A 24,742-nucleotide genomic window follows, 5' to 3' on the forward strand; every position below is an offset into this window, starting at 1 on the left:
CCCTCATATTTCTTCTTTACTGTCATTTATGAAATGTGTGTTGGGGAAGTCGAGCCATGAATGAGATCTTATGAAGTCAAGGTTACACAAAGGTAGCGGCGGGTAGCGCTGGTCGTATTTAAACATTTTTTTTTACTGTGTGAACTTGAGTCTGGCTCTGGCAGTTATGAATCTAGATTTATTAATCCAGAGAGCAGTATTTAAGTAGGAAATTGACAGAAAACGGCAGTTCATCTAACTTTGGTTCTGACCCAGGCCATTCTGTATTAGCTCAAGGCCAAATTCTTCAAAAGCCTGGCACCTTCAAAATGGACGCATTCATCACACAGCCCTGTCATCATTGTAGATGAGTTGGTACTGGACCAGAAATCTGTCATGGTGGTTCTCTTTATAGGTTGCCCAATTGTTCTCTCAGCCTCTTTTAGCTTCAGTCCTACTTTGCTGTAATAACTAGAATAGTCAACTTTGCTGATACAGATTATGCTGCAGTTGTTTAACATTCATACAGTCATCATTCACAACAACACCTGCATTTATTTCTCAATATGCAATATTACTTTCAATTTCGCCTCATGTATGTCAGGTCAAATCACAGCTGTGACATTTGACAGGGTATGCATCCCAAATGGCACCCTATTCCCTATTTCCTATTCAGTCCATTATTTTTGACCAGGGACAGGGCCCATAGGGCTCTGGTCAAAAATAGTTCACTGAAGGGTATAGGGTGCCATTTTGGATGCTTACAAGGAAATAGCACAGGTGTGCTACCATTCAGCCGTTGGCTACCATGCACCCAACAGCTGTCCAGGACTAGCTTATAGTATGACAGTTGCAGGAGTTTATGTAGTTTCTAAAAAGAACCGTTGTAACACCATAACAGACCTGTGGAGCAGTGCTCTGAATAATCTGTCAATCTGAATCAATCTACATGTATTCAACAAAAACAGGGCTGTTGTTAGCTGTTGTTTTTGTTGTTGTTGTCCACTGTTTGCAATGATTACAGCATTGACAATGCATGTCATCTGAGTCAACTGCAACATCAAATCATCAAAGTAATATGATAAGAATCGCAGGTTCCTGCTATCTGTTTTCAATCATTTTTATTCAGGCTTTAGTTTATAATGGCTACAGTCAGGAGAGGTGTAGTGGAAGAAAAGTAGCAATATAGGAGAACCATAGAAATGTTTCCTTATTGCATTTCATAAACCTTAGTTGGAGGCTGAGGTAGTTGGAGAGTGAGGTAGTTGGAGAGTGAGGTAGTTGGATACATGAGATAGTTGGAACCTGAGGTAGTTGGAGCCTGAGGTAGTTGGAGAGTGAGGTAGCTGGAGGCCTGAGGTAGTTGGAAGCATGAGGTAGTTGGGAGTGTGAGGTAGTTGGAAGCATGAGGTAGTTGGAAGCATGAGGTAGTTGGAGAGAGAGGGCTAGTTGGAGACCTGAGGTAGTTGGAGGTCTGAGGTAGTTGGAGGCCTGAGGTAGTTGGAGGTCTGAGGTAGTTGGAACGTGAGGTAGTTGGAGCGTGAGGTAGTTGGAGTATGAGGTAGTTGGAGCGTGAGGTAGTTGGAGCGTGAGGTAGTTGGAGCCCGGTAGTTGGAGAGTGAGGTAGTTGGAGCGTGAGGTAGTAGTTGGAGGGTGAGGTAGTTGGTGAGTGAGGAAGTTGGTAATGGGATAATCGGTCAGAGGGGAAGAGATGCTACGATAATCGGTCAGAGGGGAGGAGATATTGCGATAATCGGTAAGGGGGAGTAGAGATTAGGAGATTCAGTGAGAGGGGAAAAGATATTACGATAATCGGTTAGAGGGAGGAGATATTCGAAGAATCGGTCAGAGGGGAAGATATATTACGAGAGTCGGTTACAGGGGAAGAGATATTAGGATAATCTTGTCTTGTTGACACCCTCCAACTCCCAGCTCTTCTGGGACATTCTGAGCTCTTCCATTTCACTCCCCAGTGGTTTCCTTTGAGTAGGCCAGTCAGAGAGGCTGAACCAGTGACAAATGTGGGTCAGAACTGAAGTAACCCTCTTCTTTCAGCTCTGTTCTCTTCTCTTCTCCCCTCAGCTGTTCAACTCTGAGTATTCTATACAGTATCTGAACACTCCAAGCCAAGCTAGGAGGGCAGGCACCTCAATATTTTATAAGTTATCTCAGGCTCACCAAAATACTTACTTTGTTAACATGACTGGGAGGAAGAGTTAGTCTGACCTTCTGAAGAGGTTTTCCATCGGCATCTTCATAAGCTCAAAGCTAAGCAGTGATCAAGGCTACAGATAGAAGCAGTGTGTTGGTTCAACAGAGACTCAGTTACCTCTCTATCCCCTGAATAAAGAAACCAGATGTAAGGGGAAGAGGGCTGCAGTACTATACCAAGGGTAGATTGGTAGACCATCACCCATTGATTGACAGTCACCCACAAGCGTATTGGCAGGGTAGAAGCTTGTGTGTGTGTATGTGTGTGTGTGTTCAATGTGCATGTACGTGTATTCATAGGTGTTTGTATTTGAGTGTAGTCTATAATTGAGTGTAGTCTATAATTGTATTACTACCTGCGTTCACTCCCAGAGACCCCGAAACCTCCTCAACACATGCCCTCTCCGTTCCCCATTAGCTGTGTGCTAGTAGACCCGTACAGAGTGGAATAGCCATATGTCTATGGGAATAGCACAGCCAGGGGACCGGGTCTTCTAAAATAAATAATAATCATCATTTTTCTAGCTACGAGCCTAATTACTCACTCCATTTTACTCCTCCTTAGCAGTAGAATAATGTGTTTGCATCCCAAATGGCACCCTGTTACCAACTATAGTGCACTCTTTTTGACCAGGGCCCATAGGGCTTTGGATAAAAGTAGTGCACTATATACGAAGAAAAGGGTGCCATTTGGGGCCCCGTTATGATCTAATGGAGTACAGGCTGCCACTCTGACTGTCAGTCATATTTCACATATTATATTTTTCGACAAAGCCTAATTTAGTACTGTTAAAACAAGCTGTATTTACAACGTGTGTGTGTATTAATGTTGCTGCTGAGTGCTGAGTAACTCAGAGAAGATAGTCATCCGTTATGTGTGAAGGGGTCCAGAAGTGTAGCAGCAGCGTCTGTGTCTGTCTGCGTCTCTGGTGATTATCAGTAAGTACACAGGCATATCTCAACACTGAATAAACACACACACATTGACACAACGTTGTTACAACGAATAAAGTTAAATGGATGACTGTAAAGTGCATTAGCGACACTTAGAAAAAACACTTTAAAAAGTGTAGCTTGAGTGAATTATGACACCTCTAGGAAGAAACGTGACAAATGTTGTTGTAAAGTAATAGCATTTTCCCCTTTATTGTACTGAACGTTCGGTTCCACACCTGATATGGAGTGTGCATTGACTGTTTCGTGTTATGAGGCTTGACTGTTGAAAGAGCCCCTCATTGGCACACCTGGGTTAAAATAGTACTTGAAATCTTTCAAAAACATTGACCGTTTGGCTTCAGCCTGCCTGGAGTGTCAGGTGGGCGGGGTTTGGAGTGACACGTTTTAGGACTTTTTTATTGGTTCCGTTGCACCAGGCAAGCTCAGACAAGCACAGCTAGCATATAGTATTTGAAATGATGTGAAATCGTATTTGAACCCAGGTCTGCTAATTGCGTTTTTCTCCAACCCTGCAGAAGGATTTTTGTATCAGCCACGTGGGAGAAAACACAGAGGGAATGTAATTATCATAGGAGGACTTTTTAAAGCAGGCGTGCTTAGTGTGTCTTGATGGATAGACTTACAGTATGCCTATCCCCTGGAACAGGGCTGGGTGGCGATACATCAGTCACTTTTATGCCCATTGTGGCGAAAGTACACTATCCACCCACACACCATAGTCCCGTGGACGCTCCAGACCTATGTACAATTTAGGCCTTAGAGCTGTAGTTGGAGAAGTGAATGCATAGAACACGTCCATTTTACAGGTTTGTCTTTCAGTTTTCTTCATGTCCAGGCCCGTCACAGAGGAGGACAGGAGAGGACAGGAGAGGACAGGAGAGGACATGATAGGGGAGGAAACGTCAGAATAGGTGAGAAGAGGACAGAATAGGTGAGGAGAGGACAGAATAGGTGAGGAGGGGACTGAATAGAAGGGGAAAGGGGAGTAGATAATAGGAGAGGAGAGGTGAGTAGTGAATAGGAGAGGAGAGGGGAGTAGTGAATAGGAGAGGAGAGGGGAGTAGAGAGGAGGAGAGGAGAGGTGAGAAGTGAATAGGAGAGGAGAGGTGAGTAGTGAATAGGAGAGGAGAGGTGAGTAGTGAATAGGAGAGGAGAGGTGAGTAGTGAATAGGAGAGGAGAGGGGAGTAGAGAGGAGGAGAGGAGAGGGGAGTAGAGAGTAGGAGAGGAGACGTGAGAAGTGAATAGGAGAGGAGAGGGGAGTAGAGAGGAGGAGAGGAGAGGTGAGAAGTGAATAGGAGAGGAGAGGGGAGTAGAGAGGAGGAGAGGAGAGGGGAGTAGAGAGGAGGAGAGGAGACGTGAGAAGTGAATAGGAGAGGAGAGGGGAGTAGAGAGGAGGAGAGGAGAGGTGAGAAGTGAATAGGAGAGGAGAGGGGAGTAGAGAGGAGGAGAGGAGAGGTGAGAAGTGAATAGGAGAGGAGAGGGGAGTAGAGAGGAGGAGAGGACCCAGCTGGCTGCAGCAATGGTTGAAAACATCTTAGGGTCTGTCCCTAATGGCACCGTATTCTGTTTATAGTGCACTGCGTTTGACCCGGGCCTAGTGCACTATAGGGAACAGGGTGTCATTTGGGACAAATCCTTAGTCTCGTTTCTGGGTTATAGATCATCTTAGTTTATGTTTTTCAAGCAGCATTAGATTACCCATTAATTACTTGCTTGTGTTCACAACAGTCTTGGGAGCTATTAGCATAAGTGAAGTTGCCTGAAGGATTCTAGAAGAAATCTGCATTAGCATGGTCGCACGGGAAAGTGTTGGAGTCAGTGACTGTTCCTAGTGGTGCCTTTGCTCTAGTAATAAACGTGTTTGAACCCAGTCAGGGGAGTGACAGCCTTGCAGCTTTGCCGTCAGCTTGTCTCAACTCTGTGTCTGTGTGTTATTGTAAAGAGAAGTTAAGACTGGCAGACTGACAGATTCAGGATAAAGAGTTTTTAACGGCTACATTGCCACAGCGTCCTCCCTTTGATCATTGTCATCACTGATTACATTTATCTTGGCTGCAGTCAACCCAGGGTGCTATGGTTTTAATGTAAAGCACAAATGAGAGGGTTGATTGTTGTCAGGTCATTTTAGAGATGGGGATAGTTTGTCTGGCTAGCTGAGCGTTAGTTATCCAATTGATACATTGTTTTTCTTACTTGCGTAATCAGCTATTGTCTTGCTGCATTGTTTAACTAGATCAGCAGTGCTGCTCATGACAACGTCATCTCGCCGAGTGTATCGTTAAATTAAAGTCAACCTCAATGTGACCCACCAGATTCAGAAGCTTGAAAACCACATTAGAAAAAAAGTTTGAAAACCACATTTAGTTTTATTTCAGTTTTAGTTTTATATAATAACCTTGGGCTGTGAGCACATGTTCATTCAATACCCGCCTGTGACTGCTGCATAACATAGTGCCTATTCAACACAGCATGTTCCACTATAGATTGGAGAAGTGGGGAATGATCGATCAATCAATCAAATGTATTTTTAAAGCCCTTTTTACAGTACCAGTCAAAAGTTTGGGCAACGCTACTCATTCCAAGGTTTTTCTTTATTTTGACTATTTTCGACATTGTAGAATAATAGTGAAGACATCAAAACTATGAAATAACACGTATGGAATCATGTAGTAACCAAAAAAGTGTTAAACAAATCAAAATATATGTTTTCTTCAAAGTAGCCACCCTTTGCCATGATGACAGCTTTGCACATTCTTTGCATTCTCTCAACCAGCTTCATGAAGTAGTCCCCTGGAATGCATTTCAATGAACAGGTGTACCCTGTTAAAAGTTATTTTGTGGAATTTCTATCCTTGTTAATGTTTTTGAGACAATCAGTTGTGTTGTGACAAGGTAGGTGTGGTATACAGAAGATTGCCCTATTTAGTAAAATACCAAGTCCATATTATGGCAAGAACAGCTCAAATAAGCAAAGATAAACGATAGTCCGTCATCTGGAAAATTTCCATAAGTTTGAAAGTTTCTTCGAGTGCAGTTGCGAAATTAAATCAAATTTGATTTGATTTGTCACATGTGCCGAATACAACAGGTGTGTAGACCTTACAGTGAAAATAGTCTGGGTAGCCATTTGATTTGCTGTTCAGGAATGCTTACTTACAAGCGCTTAAACAACAATACAGTTTTAAGAAAAATAAGTGACTGTCTCTCATGAGAACTGCCACAGGAAAGGAAGACTCAGAGTTACCTCTGCTGTTCATTAGAGTTACCAGCCTCAGAAATTGCATTCCAAATAAGTTTTTTTTTTAAACGGAGAAAACCCGTTTACAGAGCAGCAGTAAAATAACAGTAGCGAGGTTATATACAGGGGGTACCGGTACAGAGTCAATGTGGAGGCTATATACAGGGGGTACCGGTACAGAGTCAATGCAAATAGTCTGGGTAGCCATTTGATTTGCTGTTCAGGAGTCTTATGGCTTGGGGGTAGAAGCTGTTAAGAAGCCTTTTGGACCTAGACTTGGAGCTCCAGTACTGCTGCGGTGCATTAGCAGGGAGAACAGTCTACGACTATTTTTGGGCCTTCCTCTGACACCGACTGGTATAGGGGTCCTGGATGACAGGAAGCTTGATCCCAGTGATGTATTGGGCCGTACGCATTACACTCTGTAGTGCCTTGCAGTCAGAGGCCGAGCAGTTACCATACCAGGCAGTGATGCAACCAGTCAGGATGCGCTCATGGTGCAGTTGTCAAACTTTTTGAGGATCTGAGGACCCATGCCAAATCTTTTCAGTCTCCTGAGACTGACAATGACAAAGTCCTGATAGACTTTGTCATGCCCTCTTCATGACTGACTTGGTGTGTTTGGACCATGATAGTTTGTTGTTGATGTAGACACCAAGGAACTTGTAGCGCTCAACCTTCTCCACTACAGCCCTGTCATTAAGAATTGGGGCGTGCTCGGTCCTCCTTTTCCTGTAGTCCACAATTATCTCATTTGTCTTGATCACGTTGAGGGAGAGGTTGTTATCTTGGCACCACAGTCATTGTTGTCTGTGATCAGGCTGTTGTGTCGTCGGCAAACTTAATGATGGTGTTGGAGTCGTGCCTGGCCATGCAGTCATGAGTGAACAGGGAGTACAGGAGGGGACTGAGCACGCGCCCCTGAGGGGCCCCCATGTTGAGGATCAGCGTGGCAGATGTGTTGTTACCTACCCTTACCACCGGGGGATGGCCTGTCAGGAAGTCCAGGATCCAGCTGCAGAGGGGGATGTTTAGTCCCAGGGTTCTTAGCTTAGTGATGAGCTTTGAGGGCACTATGGTGTTGAACGCTGATCTGTAGTCAATGAATAGTACTCTCACGTATGTAGGTGTTCCTTTTGTCCATGCTTCACAGAGTTCAAGTAACAGACACAACTCAACATCAACTGTTCGGAGGAGACTGTGTGAATCAGACCTTCATGGTCAAATTGTTACTAAAGGACACCAATAAGAAGAAGAGACTTGCTTGGGCCAAGGAACACGAGCAACGGTCATTAGACCGGTGGAAATCTGTAATTTGTTCTGATTGGTCCAAATTTGAGATATTTGGTTCCAACCGCTGTTTCTTTGTGAGACGCAGAGTAGGTGAAAGGATGATCTCTGCATTTTTGGTGTGGGGGTGCTTTGCTGGTGACACTGTCTGTAATTTATTTAGAATTCAAGGCACACTTAACCAGCATGGCTACCACAGCATTCTGCAGTTTGCCCATCTGGTTTGCCCTTAGTGGACTGTCATTTGTTTTTCAACAGGACAATGACCCAATACAGCTCCAGGCTGTGTAAGGGCTATTTGACCAAGAAGGAGAGTGATGGAGTGCTGCATCAAATGACCTGGCCTCCACAATCACCCGACCTGAACCCAATTGAGATGGTTTGGGATGAGTTGGACCGCAGAGTGAAGGCAAAGCAGCCAACAAGTGCTCAGCACATGTGGGAAGTCCTTCAAGTCTGTTGGAAAAGCATTCCAGGCGAAGCTGGTTGAGAGAATGCTGAGTGTGTGTGCAAAGCTGTCATCAAATGCAAAGGGTGGCTACTTTGAAGAAAACATATATTTTGATTTGTTTAACACTTTTTTGGTTACTACATGATTCCCATGTGTTATTTCATAGTGTTGATGTCTTCACTATTATTCTACAATGTCGAAAAAAGTTTTTAAAATATTTTAAAAAATTGACTGGTACTGTACATCAGCAGTTGTCACACAGTTCTATACAGATACCCAGTCTAAAACCCCAAAGAGCAAGCAATGCAGATAAAAGCACAGTGATTAACAGGAAAAACTCCCTTGAAAGGCAAGAGTATATGAGCATGAAAGCCAGATCGTTCTTCAAGACGTTCAAACATTCATAGATGACCAGCAGGGTCAAATAATTAACCACAGTGGTTATAGAGGGTTCAACAGTTCAACACCTCAGGAGTAAATGTCAGTTGGCTTTTCATAGTCGAGCATTCAGAGGTTGAGACAGACAGACAGAAACAGGGAGACAGCGACAGAGAGACGTCAGGGTTCCGTAGCCGTAGGCAGAGAGAGAGCGAAACAGGTCAGGGTTCCGTAGCCACAGACAGAAACAGCACGATGCCCTATGAGGGCTGCACCTATCATACCATCACAATAACTCAATGATTGGATAGTGTTGCTCTGGCGAGCCAGGACTTTCTTTTGGGTAATAGCAGTCAATCACAGATCAGATCAAGCTACAAGGCAGTTTGCAGGCCCTGTAGTACATTACATAATGCTCACTCACATCCTGGTCTCACATGCTGCGAAGGAAGATACAAGTCATTCAGTTCTTTCTTCTTCAAAAGATACACACAATTTGTCTTCAATAGCCCTAGATGGGCCCAAGTAATCTATCCATATTCTTGATTCACTTAGGTCAGAGCTAGACTGGATGTCAGAGTTGTGTATAGGTGGCAGGGAAGTCAGGCGCAGGAGAATCAAACTGAGTGTAATGGAGTTATTTAATAACAATGAACGAAACATACTCTAAACACTAAATGTAACAAATATATGTACGAGGACCCTGACGCGCACTAAATACAAACCTATATACAACACTGAAATACAAACAATCTCTGACAAAGACATGAGGGGAAACAGAGGGTTAAATACACAACAGGTAATGAATGGGATTGAAACCAGGTGTGTAGGAAGACAAAACCAATGGAAAATGAAAAATGGATCAATGATGGCTAGAAGACCAGTGACGTCGACCGCCGAGCACCGCCCGAACAAGGAGAGGCTTCGACTTCGGCAGAAGTTGTGACACTGGACCAAAGTTATTTGTTCATATTCTTGATTCACTTTGGTCATTCACAAAGTTTCTCCATCGAGTTTGGTTCATATTCAGGCGTATTTTATTAGGAATTAACTTCTGGCATTTTGTATTATTGTAAATCCACCAGTAGATGGGAACATTATCTTTCGGGGCCAATATGAAACACGAAAAACAAGCTCTAGTACGTTAGTTTATTATTTGGGACACGTCTTTCCCTGTGGAGGTTGGTGCTGCACGTGTTTAACTCTACATAAGCTTCTAGCTGCTCTACTTCCTGTGGCAGTTGGTGTAAATGTTATAGGATGTGTCCCAAATGGCATCCTATTCCCTATATAGTGCTCTACTTTTGACCAGAGCCTATGGGGCACTATATAGGCAATAGGATGTCATTTAGGAAGCACCCATAGTCAACTACATTGTGCTAGCTGGCCACAAGCCCAATCTGTCTCTCCCTCTCTCTCAATCTGGCCAATTAATTCCCTGCCAGAGGAACACGCTAATTAAAACAGGGACTGAAGCACCCCTACAATGTCACTACATGGAGTTAGCACATTAGGTTGGGTGTGCTGCTACAGTTCTGCTCTTCAATCTGTCTGGAGAGCTGAAAGACTATAGGCCCCATGGGTCAATATACTGTGGAACCAAGTTGTGCAGAACGGAACACAAGTACAGAACACTGGTGTTTAGTTTGGATTGAGGATGACTGTTAGTGTTCCATGCCATAGTTCCAGTTCACAAACAAGCATGTTATTGGCCTCATTAGACTATTATTTCTGCTGAATGCAGCATGGTCGGAATTTTTTAATACATCCAAAAGACATATAGTGAATTGTATTGAACTCAGTCTTGGAGTTCAGTCCAGCGCCTTATCCATACTCTATTTCTAGTTGTTGTTGTGAAGGTGATGCATCATTTTCATCCGTATTAATTCTCCACTTCCATCATCTGGACTTATTTCAGCAAAATGTGAAATGGGACACAGTAGAGGGGAAGGGAAGGGAAGGGAAGGGAAGGGAGGGGAGGGGATGGAAGCGGAGTAGGAGAGGAGAGGAGAGGAGAGGAGAGGAGAGGAGAGGAGAGGAGAGGAGAGGAGAGGAGAGGAGAGGAGAGGAGAGGGTGGCCTGTCTCACTCTATTGCCTATAGCTCCTGCCAAGGATCTGTCTTTTATCAATACTGATTAAACACTTCTGATGGGTTCTGAGGCCACTGACCCTCCTTGAGAAGAATACTTTGGAATGAGTTAATGATTTCATCCCAACTCTATTCCCTATTTAGTGCACTAATTTTGATCAAAGCCCTATGGGCCATTCGGGACACACACAATATATCATCATTTTCTAAGATAGTACTATTGGTATTGCCCTTGGGTAGCTTCTGGTCTCAGGTTCAGGAGTGGCTAAAAAAGCATACCATTAATCTAAAATTGACTCTAGAAATAGTGTTGTTGGGAGATCAATCGCTAATATATTATTACTCTTAGCAAAAGTATTTATCTTCAACTCAAAATCGGTGGATTCAATTTGATAAGATAGATTTAAATTATATGTTAAACATCACGGCATAGTTAAAAGATATATGGCGCATAGAAATCCAAAGGTCAGCAGAGATAGGTGAGGGTTGGAATGTGTAACTGGAGATGAGTGGGAGGTTATCCTGATGCCTCACTTTACCCTGCCTCCATGTACATATCTACCTCAAATATCTCGTACCTCTGCACATTGATGTGGTACTCCCTGTATATAGATCTATTCTTGTGTATTTACTTTGATTCCACTTGTGTTACGATTTTGTTTGTATTTTTCAACACTGCGTTGTAAACAAGCATTTCACAATAAAGTCTACACCGGATGTATTTTGCCATTTGACAATTTTGTATTTATTTGATTTGTCGATGTGCCCTTGAGCGGGGCGCTTGACCCGGATTGCTCCTGTGGGTCATTCTGGATGGGAACATCTGCTAAATGTCAAAAATGTCATGTAAATGTTGAGCGAAGGAGAATACACTGCAGGTGTATTGTATGTTTTATAATTCAATAAAAATATTTTTTAAAGTACTATTATGTAGCAACATGTTAAGTAGAGAATCTAGCTTTTAGTACATATATTATGTCTCTAAAAAAATAAATAAAGCATTACCTTGGGATGTAAGTATTGTTTGTTTTTTAACGTGGGATTTATATGGTTTAGAGCGCAGGTGTTAAACTCATTCCACGGAGGGCTGAGTGTCTGCGGGGTTTTGCTCGCTCATGTACTTGATTGATGAATTAAGGTCACTAATTCGTACGGAACTCCCCACACCTGGATTTCTAGGTCTTAATTGAAAGGAAAATCAAAAAACCTGCAGACACTATGACCTCCTTGGAATAAGTTTGACACCCCTGGTTTAGAGATAGAGAAATGAGCTATGGTACCTGTAAGTCTGTTTTGCAAAGGTGGCTCTAACACGAGGAAAGGTGAGTTTATTGTCGAGGTTCAGTGGATGTGTGCTGCACAGCTATTCAGCATTAACCTCCAGTTTCCTCCAGCGCACCATGATGTCTGTGCATGACTGAACACAGAGTCAGTCAGAGATGTGGCTAAAGGCAGTGAAATGCCTAACTCTGAACACCATTTTTTTAAATAGTTTTTTCAAACTCTGTTCTTTCTGTCAAGTAGTTTTCAACGAGTCTCATCTCATTAGTGATGATCAACTCAGCTTTTACTCCTCTGCTCTGTTTTTGGAGTGCACTTCTCACCCTCAAACACTATAATTGAAATGCTTTTCACACTGAATACTCAACAAACAACCTCATGTACACTCATTGAGAGATAGTGATTGTAGGTTGGTCACGATGAGAGTGTGTGTGAACTACTAATGAGAGGTTTGCAAGCTGTATGACTAATATAATACAAAAATCCCCATCAAAGCTAGTCAGTTTAGATATCTGTTTTTGCATGGGGCTCAGGGGTGTGTGCTGGAGGTATGGAGATCATTTTGTGCCAACAAACTCTTTCTGAGCTTTCTTATATCTCCTAGATATAGGACAGACACTTCAAAACATTATTCATTGTGATTTCTCCTAGGTTCAAGACAGACTCTTCAAAACTGTATTAATTGTGATTTCTCCTAGATATGGGACAGACGCTTCAAAACCTTATTCATTGTGATTTCTCCTAGATATGGGACAGACGCTTCAAAACCGTATTCCTTGTGATTTCTCCTAGATATAGGACAGACGCTTCAAAACCGTATTCCTTGTGATTTCTCCTAGATATAGGGCAGACACTTCAAAACCTTATTCCCTGTGATCTCTTCTAGATATAGGACAGATGCTTTAAAACCTTATTACTCATTATTTATTTTTTGACTCTCTGATTTGCCATTCATGAATGTGTTATTCAATGCATTTCTATGGGCTATAGTAGTAAAGGCCAAAATGCAGTATGTTATCAAATAATGTTTTCATTATTTTGGGGGATATCTACAGGTGTCCTACAATTCTAAATAAAATAGCTAAATGATCCATGGTATGACCAATTTAAAACACGCCTAAAACAAGCATTAAAGCTTATTTGCCCCTAGCACGGTTCTGTAATATTTGTTTCATATTGTTCTGTTTTTAATGTCATAAGAAATAAGCCAATTTTATCTGTGTGTGTGTGCATTTGTTTGCTTGTGCATGTAATCACGCACCCCCAGCATGTGTGTGAGCATTTGGTCATATGCGTACGTGCATGCCAATGTGTATGCGTGTGTTTTTTTATTTATTGCAATCTAAACCTCCAGTCATAACAGTCATAATCATAAAAGTGTGTGGAGCATGAACAGGTCTCTGAGAGGCTCTGGATCTAAACAACATGAGTCACCAGCTTGTTTTATTACTGAGGTGGTTCTAACATATATAACTGCAATACAATACCCAATCTGACATCATCAGGGCAAAAATGCTTGATCACATGGGGGCCATGTTAGAGGTGGTCAATGATTATCTTCTCATCTAGTGAAAGTACTGCAAAGTGCAGCTCCTATTTGAATAGTATGGCATGGTCCTTAGTGGTAATTCTTGACACATGGGCTTCTTCAATGTGACAAGAACACCCTACTTTTGCAGTGTTTGACTCTTTTGAGTTGATCTCGTATGGTTGAAATATTTTCCTAATTTGGTTTATCAATACTTTGGTTTTTCAACATATTACAGTTGAGTTCAAGACACTCTGTAACATGTTTTGTGATATTGTTTTGGTCTTGGTGTTTTGATCTCTTCCAATAAAGTCAGAGCACACATTAGTGGTGTTGGAACATAACAGTGTAGTTATTTTAATAAGCATTATGTAGTTATTTTACAGTGATGTCATTAGAATGGTGATGACATCCTGTGATGTCACCACAATGGTGTCGATGGTGTTTCTATCGTGGCTTACAATATTGTGTCAACTCACTTTAAGCATTATTCCTCCTTGATGATGTTTTTTGGGGGTACTATGCTGAGTTACTACTAGTCCAGAGCTCAAAGACTAATCCTTTGCTTTGTGTTTCATGTTTGCTTGATAGACAGCTGTGATGGCCCACTGGTGTCCAACCTGCCCCAGTCCTCCTTCAGAAGCTCCTCACAGTTATCCAACAGCCATGGGCCAGGCTTTGCTAAAGTCAACAGGAGAGATGGTGAGTACTGGACTTTTGATACATACACTATTGAAAAAGAAAGGGTTCCAAAAGGGTTCTTTAGCTGTCCCCATGGGAGAACCCTTTTTGATTTCAGGTAGAACTTGTGGGTTCCAAGTAGAGCCCTCTGTGGAAAATTGTTCTTCATGGAAGAACCATTTTAGGTTCTAGATAGAAAAAAAGGTGCCACGAGTGTACCATTCTGCTGCAGTAGTTCTGAGGAAACAGGTTGTGTAGTCCCAACGGCTTTTTGCAATGCTTCACACACATTGACCTCATCCATTCCCCATTTCAAGTTGGAGTAAAGGATGGGAAAAATAATAAGGCATTGTTTGGCTTGAGAAAAGAGTCTGATATGGACACTGTATTGATTGTAGTATCCCCCACTGTTATTGGGAGGCTGTGTTCCAGCAGTACACACTGTGGTGTTGAGGCTCAGATGATTATTGCGGAGAGGGAGAATAGGGTTGGGTTCCCCACAGGACTGTGCATAAAGAACATCATAGGCAGGATTCAGCAGCAGTAGCGCAGGATCCAGATGATTTACTTTGAGAGAGAGAGATGCTGTTGTTACCACATCCCTTCAGAGTAGCGTACCCAGCTGGTCACCTACTGTAGGTAGATATTGGAGTACTACATCACAAGCTCCAATGCAAGGTCGCCCACCATTACCATCTGAATGGCGACTCATCCAAACAAAAAAAATCAAGAGGGGATTGGATGGTATGCTGGATGCTGATATAGGGTTTGCTTGCCTTGCTAACAGGGGGAAATGCTATAACGGTGGTTCTTTCTTTGAATGTTTTAAAACGGGGAGGGTTTATCTATTTTGTTTCTAGTTTGAAAGCAGAAAATCATTTGGGAAAAGCAGGGATTTTTAGCAGCCACATAAGAGGGTCTGTGTGAATGATTTTTTTGGGGACTGTGAGACCAAAGCAAACTAAGCTTGTTTGGATGCTGCTTCCGTGCTGTCTTTGATGGCTGTAGCAGTAAGCACACAGGTTTTTCACTATTCCCATCTGAATTGATCTGGGTGGATCGATAGGTGTCTAAAACTCTAGGGTATCATCTGTTTGGTATATTTCCCTGTGTTTGATCATGATGAAGCAGTGTCAGTCAGGTTACTTGTTTTAGATATCAGTTAATGTCTGCACCAGAGGTAGAAGATTGCTTAAAACTCTTTACACATGTGGGATTTGGCCTATATGGATTGGGCTAAATTAAAATGTTTTTCTTACAGAAGAAATATGTATAAAGCATATGCATAACCATGGTAGCAATTAAAAAGGGAACAGTTTGGAGATTATGGGGAAATTACTAGACCAAATATGAGGACACAACAGTTCACCTGACACAAGACTGAATCCAAACATTACACTGTTGATTTAGTGTGTTTTACATTTACTGTACTTTTTGCCGCATTGATTGATAATGAAATCTTAAAATACTCCGGATACATTCGGTAACATGATAAGAATATTCCTAGAACATTATGTTACAGTATGTGCAACATATGACAAAAAAAGTTTGAGTCAAAGGACTAACGGGTGTCTCCAAGTGGCCACACACTTCTCCAAAGTGTGCACAGTTCCTAAGTCATTTCAATGCACTTTTATGACTCAAAGAAGATTCAACTACTGTATAAGGTGTTTTTTCTTTTAGCTCTTCTAGCTGTGCCGTTGAGAAACTAGAGCAAACACAATTGTAGTTGTTTTGGTTGGAACACAGCCCTGCATCACACAATTACTGTTGTTGTTTACGCAATCCAAAAAGGGCCCCATATAAAAGGCAATCTGGTTGAGGTGAGCATCATTTGAAAGCTTGTTCTGTTGCCAACATTACTAGCTAAGATATAAAATATGATATAACAGTGTTAGGCTTTCACAAGACAATTCAGAGAAACAGATAATTTTGGTACACATACATGTATAATTAAGTAATGAGTGCATTCAGGTGTGTGTGCCTCAGCAACATTCTCTCTTAATTTACAGCTTTTCCCTCACTCAGACAACATAAAATTTGCAAAAATTTGCAAAAATTAGCAAACGTGACAACCACTACACTACAGAAACTGCTGCAAGAACTATCAGCAAGGAGTAAACCGAATTTTACAGATATTCATTGCATACATTTGAATATTCAAAGTAAGGCATTAATTACAAAAATAATTCTCTGTTACAATTATGGAAATTATTGCATGAGTCAATGAGCGCTGTTTCCACCCAGGATGAAACCGGGGAACTTTCGCGTGTTAAGCGTACATGATAACCACTGTCCTACAGAAACTGCTGCTTGAATTGTCAGCAAGGAGTCAACTGAATTGTACAGATATTCATTGCATGAATTCAAATTTCTAAAATAAGGCATTTATGAAAAATAATTCTCTATAACATCCACAGTAATTATTGCATGTGACAAAGAGTACTGTTTCTGCCCTGTTTCGAAACGGGGACCTTTCGCGTGTTAAGCGAACGTGATAACCACTACACTACAGAAACTGCTGCAAGAACTGTCAGCAAGGAGTAAACCGAATTTTACTGATATTCATTGCATGACTTCGAATTTCCAAAGTAAGGCATTTATTAGCAAAATTAGCAATTAGCAGGAGGGATTTGGGAAACTTCTTGTCATGCAAGGTGCTCAAGTTCAGAACGGCTGTCAGTCAAAACCCATACAGAGTTGTGAAGTACAGAGCCAGAGCTCAGAGGTCATGTATAGCATGTTACTGTACAGCCACTGCATACCCATTTAGCCATTTCTCACTGACCAAATCAGACATTTTCAACCTGTGTACAGGTGCGAGTGTATAGAATTAAATTACATTACAATCAGAAATCTCCATAATTGGAACCAGATTTCTGTCTGTAATGATGTAATTGCAACCAGCTTTGCTCTGTGGGTGAACATTTCTAGTGATGGAGTACAGAACTGTAATTGATTGTTTACAGGACACTGCAAAGATGCCTCTCAAAAACCTCTCTTCTATTTGACCTTTGACTGATTTCAAGCTCACTCTCTGTCCTTTCTGTGAATGGAAGAGGATCTAACAACATGGCATCCCAGGGGGTTGAAACGGTGATGCTGCATAATTTATCCTACGAAGACGAGAATACGGTGACTCTCAAATTGCTTTTTTTTACATGGCAGGGCACGAGACGACATAATCCCAGCTGTTCTAAGAAGAAATCTATGAATAAATGAATGAAACCATCTAATTTACAAATCTGCCTGCACATGTTAACACTTAGCATCCTCTAGCTAGTGTTTCTCAGAGGATATTCACATTACTGATTCAATTTACTGACAAAATGAACAGTGGTAACTTTCAAAAGCTTTAATACAGATGTAGAATCTTAACTTGATCACTCTTTTAAGCTTCTAAAGATAGTAATTTCCACTTTGAAATTTCAAACTTGATATGCTCTATCGAAAAATATATCAACCACTACAAAAATGTTAATTAATTATAATCTACATAGTAATTCACATTTGCTGTTGCTGCATGATTATTTTCCTGCTGTAGCACACTAGTTCAAATTAAGATCTGTTCAGTCCTGCTGGTATTGTATCTTCTCAGCAGGCTTGTTTACTGAGAATGGTATTTCGTGATCTGACAACTAAGTTGATTGAAATAGTGAATTAAATATTCCCGTTTATCGATTGTAGTCAGAAAGCAACAACATGAGAACAGGTGATACAGGTGGTGATATGATTGTATACAATATATAGTCAGTAAAGTCATTGTATAAGAACATATCAAAATGGCACATTGTCTGATCCTTGCAAGTTATATTGTTTGTCCTCAGACTGTCCGCAGAGTTAGATGGTCATCCACAGAGATCCTATTATGTAATTCTATGGGTTCACCCCTCTAGTCAGTCTGGAATTAGAATGCTTTTCAGACTCCACCCTTCTACACATTCTATCTACACATGCTGTGATCAGATATGTGACCATGTCCATGTAATCCAATGTGGAGAAACATGAAAGACCCATTGAGATCCAGTCAAGATCTGGTTAAACCACCTGCCCAGGGTACAATAATGCATTATGGAAAACCAGGTTTTGAACCATTATGGTAGGCCAGATTCTGAAGCATTATGGTATCCCAGGTTCTGAAGCATTATGGTAGGCTGGGTTGTGAAGCATTATGGTAGGCCGGGTTGTGAAGCATTATGGTAGGCCGGATTGTGAAGCATTATGGTAGGCCGGGTTGTGAAGCATTATGGTAGGCCGGGTTGTGAAGCATTATGGTAGGCCGGGTTGTGCGCATTATGGTAGGCCGGGTTGTGAAGCATTATGGTAGGCCGGGTTGTGCGCATTATGGTAGGCCGGCTTGTGAAGCATTATGGTAGGCCAGGTTGTGAAGCATTATGGTAGGCCGGGTTGTGCGCATTATGGTAGGCCGGGTTGTGCGCATTATGGTAGGCCGGGTTGTGCGCATTATGGTAGGCCGGGTTGTGAAGCATTATGGTAGGCCGGGTTGTGAAGCATTATGGTAGCCCGGGTTCTGAAGCATTATGGTAGGCCGGGTTGTGAACACACTGACTTTTATTTTCTCTTTCACGCTCCCTTGTTCTATCCTCCAATGAAACAAAATGAGTTTACTTAATTCAACCCTGTTTCTCTCTCTCTCACTCCTTCTTTCACTATCCCCCTTCTTTTTAATAATCTATTACCCCCTCTCTTCTTTCTAATTATCTATCTTTCTCTTTTTCACTTTCTTATTTCCACCCTCTATCACCATTTACTGTCTCTGACACTGAGGTAACCCTTTGAATACACAAAACTGTGTTTGATTCTAATTATGAGTTACTCTGTCTCATTTTTGATTGTGGAGGAGCAATTCGGACAACTTCCATTCATCCCTTTGCTAAATGTTAATATCAGTATTTAACATTTAAATGGTTTCTTTTTTCATTTTTGTGATACTGACAGTTATACAATTATATTGAAATATGCTTTAAAATTACATTTTGGCTGGCTAATTCCTTTTCTTGAAGTGAAATTCAACTAAGTGGAGACCATTCATTGAAATGAACTCTATAAAGACTATTGGCTAATCACATATTGATCTATTTGTTCAATCAGCGATCCACTGTCCTCTGGTTTCATGGTCTGATTTGGCTCTTCATGTCTCTGGAGAGAACTGGTGGCCATTTTGGTCTAGTGAACATTTACCTGAACTGGCAGCTCAGCCAGATGCCAGCTTGGAATGTCCTATCAGAAAGTCCTCCCAAATCCATATGGCCATTATTAGACAGTTGGTGTCACTCAAGGCCCCACACTCTAAACAGGTCTCTATTCCTTATTCATTCACTAGCAAGTGGAAAAACAGTACACTATTGATGAGTGAGTAGTCCGTTCATTAGACACACATCTGCTCTTTGCTGGAAATCTGGTATGACTCGCCAAAGTAATGTCGGCCACAATTTCCCAATCTCCCCTCTAAAATAGACAGGGCAACACGTGGCAGTCCAGGCAAGAATGATTTACAGTTATATCCAGAATTATTGGCACCCTTGTTAAATAGTGTTAAATACTGGGGTGGCAGCGTAGCCTAGTGGTTAGAGTGTTGGACTAGTAATCCAAAAGGTTGCAAGATCAAATCCCTGAGCTGACAAGTTTCCAAATCTGTTCTGCTCCTGAACAAGGCAGTTAACCCACTGTTCCTAGGCCATCATTGAAAATAAGAATTTGTTCTTAAATGACTTGCCTAGTTAAAGAAATATGGCTACAGGTTCATCTGCCTCACCTAAACCCCATTCTTGTGGGGAAACTGCTATAGTCCACCAAGTGCTAACAGTCAGTATGTGTGAAATGATGAGGTATGTGGTATATTTTCTGGGTGCTTTCATCAAGCTGCCCACTTAAGAAAAAGCTCCAAACTGTAACCAGTGCATGAAACCTGGTTCAGGTTATCAGTCAACCTATCAGTCAAGGATATTTACAAACAGTACAAGAATGAAATCATCAACATGTATTGATCACATCTTTACTAATGCGTCAGAAGTTTGCTTTAAAGTATTATCCAAATCATCGTATGTAGTGATCACAATATATTAGCCATGTCTAGGAAAACCAAAGTTCCAAAGGCTGGGCCTAATATACTGTATAAGATAAGATGTACTATACAGTATAGTTCTATAGTGATTCTTATGTAGATGATGTAAAGAATATTTGCTGCTCTGTGGTGTGAATTGAGGATAAACCAGACACTGCTCTTGACACATTTATGAAATTGCTTATTCCAGTTACTAATAAGCATGCACCCATTAAGAAAATGACTTTAAAAACGGTTAAATCCCATTGGATTAATGAGGAATTGAAAAATGTTATGGTTGAGGGATGAGGCAAAAGATATGGCAAATAGTCTGGCAGCATAACCGATTGGCAAACATACAGCAAATTAAGAGACCATGTGACTAAACTGAATAAAAATAAGAAACTACACTATGGAAGAAAGATTAATAATGGTAAAATAATATTTGGTCTTTAGTGCGAAAAGTGCAAATCAATCCCAGGACAACAGCAAAGGACCTTGTGAAGATGCTGGAGGAAACAGGTACAAACATATCTATATCCACAGTAAAACAAGTCCCATATCGACATAACCTGAAAGGCCTCTAAGCAAGGAAGAAGCCACTGCTCCAAAGAACACCATAAAAATGCCAGACTACGGTTTGCAAATGTACATGGGGACAAAGATCGTACTTTGTGGAGTAGTGTCCTCTGGTCTAATGAAACAAAACTAGAACTGTTTGGCCATAATGACCATCGTTATGTTTGGAGGAAAAAGGGGGACGCTTGCAAGCCAAAGAATACCATCCCAACCGTGAAGCACGGGGTGGCAGCATCATCTTGTGGGGGTGCTTTGCTGCAGGAGGGACTGGTGCATTTCACAAAATAGATGGCATCATGAGGGGGGAAATTATGTGGATATATGTAAGAAACATCTCAAGACATCAGTCAGGAAGTTAAAGCTTGGTCACATGGGTCTTCCACATGGACAATGACCCCAAGCATACTTCCAAAGTTGTGGCAAAATGGCTTAAGGGCAACAAAGTCAAGGTTTTGGAGTGGCCATCACTAAGCCCTGACCTCAATCCTATAAAAAATTTGTGGGCAGAATTGAAAAAGCGTGTGCGAGCAAGGAGGCCTTCAAACCTGACTCAGTTACACCAGCTCTGTCAAGAGGAATGGGCCAAAATTCACCTAACTTATTGTGGGGAAGCTTGTGGAAGGCTACCCAAAACGTTTGACCCAAGTTAAACAATTTAAAGGTAATGCTACCAAATACTAATTGAATGTATGTAAACTTCTGACCCACTGGGAATGTGATTAAAGAAATAAAATCTGAAATAAATTATTCTCGCTACTATTATTCTGACATATTTGTTCTTAAAATAAAGTGCCGATCCTAACTGACCTAGGACAGGGAATTTTTACTAGGATTTAAATGTCAGGAAGTGTGAAACTGAGTTTAATTGTATTTGGCTAAGGTGTGTGTAAAACTTCCGACTTCAACTGTACATATGAGATGAGTAACGCAAGATATGTAAACATTATTAAAGTGGCTAGTGAACCATTTATTAAGTGGCCAATCATTTCAGTCTGTGTAGGCAGCAGCCTCTATTTGTGATGGCTGTTTGACAGTCTGATGGCCTTGAGATAGGTGTTTTTCAGTCTCTCGGTCCCAGCTTTGATGCACCTGTACTGACTTCGCCTTCTGGATGGTAGCGGGGTGAACAGGCAGTGGCTCGGGTGTGTCACGTTCTGACCATAGTTCTTTTGTGTTTTCCTTGTTATAGTATTGGTCAGGACGTGAGCTGGGTGGGCATTCTATGTTGTGTGTCTAGTTTGTCTATTTCCATGTTTGGCCTGATATGGTTCTCAATCAGAGGCAGGTGTTAGTCATTGTCTCGATTGGGAACCATATTTAGGTAGCCTGTTTTGTGTTGAGATTTGTGGGTGGTTGTTTCCTGTCTTTGTGTTTGCTGCACCAGATAGGGCTGTTTCGGTTTTGCCACGTTTATTGTTTTGTAGTTTGTTCATGTTAAGTGTCTTATTAAAGAACCATGAACTTCAACCATGCTGCGTTTTGGTCCGCCTCTCCTTCCCAGGAAGAAAGCCGTTACAGGGTGGTTGTTGTCCTTGATGATCTTTTTGGCCTTCAAGTGCTGTAGGTGTCCTGATGGGCAGGTAGTTTGCCCCTGGTGATGCGTTGTGCAGACAGCACCACTCTTTGGAGAGCCTTGAGGTCTTGGGCGGTGCAGTTGCCGTACCAGGCGGTGATGCAGCCCAACAGGTTCCTCTCAATTGTGCTTCTGTAGAAGTTTGTGAAGGTTTTAGGTGGCAAGCCAAATTTCTTCAGCCTCTTGAAGTTGAAAAGGTGCTGTTGAGCCTTCTTCACCAGCTTGTCTGTGAGTGTGGACATTTCAGTTTGTCCGTGATATTGACATAGAGGAAATTAAAACGTTCCACCTTCTCCTCTGCTGTCCTGTCGATGTGGATAGGGGAGTGCTCCCTCTGCTGTTTCCTGAAGTCCACGATCACCTCCTTTGTTTTGTTGACATTGAGTGAGGTTGTTTTCCTGACACCATACTCTGAGTGCCCTCACCACCTCCTTGTAGGCTGTCTCGTTGTTGTTGGTAATCAAGCCTACTACTGTTGTGTCATCTGCAAACTTGATGATTGAGTTGGAAGCGTGCATGGCCACGCAGTCATGGTGAACAGGGAGTACAGGAGTGGGCTTAGCATGCACCCTTGTGGGGCCACAGTGTTGAAGATCAGAAAAGCAGAGGTGTTGTTTCCTACCTTCACCACCTGGGGGCAGCCTGTCAGGAAGTCCAGGACCCAATTGCGCAGGGCGGGGTTGAGACCCAGGGCCTCAGACTGAATGATGAGCTTGGAGGGTACTAGTCAATGAACAGCATTCTTACATGGGTATTTCTCTTGTCCAGATGGGATAGGGCAGTGTGATGGCGATTGTATCATCTGTGGACCTATTGTGGCAGTAAGCAAATTGAAGTGGGTACAGGGTGACAGGTAAGGTGGAGGTTATATGATCCTTGACTATCCTCTCAAAGCACTTCATGATGACAGAAGTGAGTGCTGCGGGGCGATAGTCATTTAGTTCAGTTACCTTTGCCTTCTTGGGTACAGGAACAATGGTGGCCATCTTGAAGCATGTGGGGACAGCAGACTGGGATAGGGAGAGATTGAATATGTTTGTAAAAACACACCAGCCAGCTGGTCTGCACATGCTCTGAGGACGCGGCTAGGGATGCCGTCTGGGCCGGCAGCCTTGCGAGGGTTAACACGCTTCAATGTCTTATTTACATAGGCCACGGAGAAGGAGAGCCCACAGTTCTTGTTAGCGGGTCATGCCGGTGGCACTGTATTATCCTCAAAGCGGGCAAAGAAAGTGTTGAATTTGTCTAGAATCAAGACGTCGGTGTCCGTGACGTGGCTGATTTTCATTTTGTAGTCCGTGATTGTGTATAGACCCTGCCACATATGTCTCATGTCTGTCTCGTTGAATTGCGACATACTTTGTCTCTAAACTGACATTTCGCTTGTTTGTTTGCCTTGCGGAAGGAATAACTATACTCTTTGTATTCGGCCATATCCCTAGTCACCTTTCCATGGTTAAATGCAGTGGTTTGCACTTTCAGTTTTGCACGAATGCCGCCATCTATCCACAGTTTTTGGTTAGGGTAGGTTTTAATAGTCGTAGTAGGTACAACATCTCCTATACACTTCCTTATAAACTCACTCACCAAATCAGCGTATACGTCGATATTATTCTCTGAGGCTACCCGGAAGATGTCCCAGTCCGCGTGATCAAAACATTCTTGAAGCGTGGATTCCGATTGGTCAGTCCAGCGATGAATAGTCTTTAGCACGGTTACATCCTGTTTGAGTTTCTGTCATAGGAAGGGAGGAGAAAAATGGAGACGTGGTCAGATTTGCCGAAAGGAGGGCGGGGGAGGGCCTTGTTTGCATCGTGAAAGTTAGAGTAGCAGTGATCCTATAAGGGCTCAAGGCGAGACCCAGATGCAGACACAGGAGGCAGATGGTTAGAGTCAAAGATGTTTATTAACAATCTTAAAGGGGTAGGCAAGAGAATGGTCATAGACAGGCAAAAGGTCAAAACCAATTCAGAATTCCAGAGGTACAGAATGGCAGGCAGGCTTGAGGTCAGGGCAGGCAGAATGGTCAGGCAGGCGGGAATGGAGTCAACCGGGAGGACTAGTAAAAGAGAATAGAAAAGCAGCAGCACAGGAAAAACACGCTGATTGACTTGAACATACAAGACGAACTGGCACAGAGTGACAGGAAACACAGGGGTAAAATACACCAGGGAAAATAAGTAACACCTGGAGGGGGTGGAGACAATCACAAGGACAGGTGAAACAGATCAGGGTGTGACAGATCCAGTGTTTTTCCAGCGCAAGTGCTACTCTCAATATGCTGATAGACTTTAGGTAGCCTTGTTCTCAAATTTGCTTTGTTTAAATCGCCAGCTACAATAAATGCAGCCTCAGGATTTATGGTTTCCAGTTTGCATAAAGCCCAGTGAAGTTCCTTGAGGGCTGTTGTGGTTTCGGCTTGAGGGGGGATATACACGGCT

The 24,742-nt window shown here is 42.2% G+C and overlaps 1 protein-coding gene and 1 non-coding gene across 2 annotated transcripts in view; one reads left to right on the plus strand and one right to left on the minus strand.

Moving 5' to 3' along the window:
* LOC139422762 (contactin-associated protein-like 4) overlaps positions 1–24,742 on the plus strand; it is a 217,192-nt gene that overhangs the window by 15,709 nt on the left and 176,741 nt on the right. The window contains exon 2 of the mRNA XM_071174090.1: positions 13,996–14,106. Within this exon, the coding sequence (XP_071030191.1) occupies positions 13,996–14,106 (111 nt within the window). The remainder of the gene's footprint in view (positions 1–13,995; positions 14,107–24,742) is intronic.
* On the minus strand, positions 16,532–16,604 carry trnav-aac (transfer RNA valine (anticodon AAC)). Its single transcript has one exon. It is a non-coding gene; the product is annotated as a tRNA-Val (tRNA).

This window comes from Oncorhynchus clarkii, chromosome 12, assembly GCF_045791955.1.
Source record: "Oncorhynchus clarkii lewisi isolate Uvic-CL-2024 chromosome 12, UVic_Ocla_1.0, whole genome shotgun sequence".
NCBI classification, from domain to species: Eukaryota; Metazoa; Chordata; class Actinopteri; order Salmoniformes; family Salmonidae; genus Oncorhynchus; species Oncorhynchus clarkii.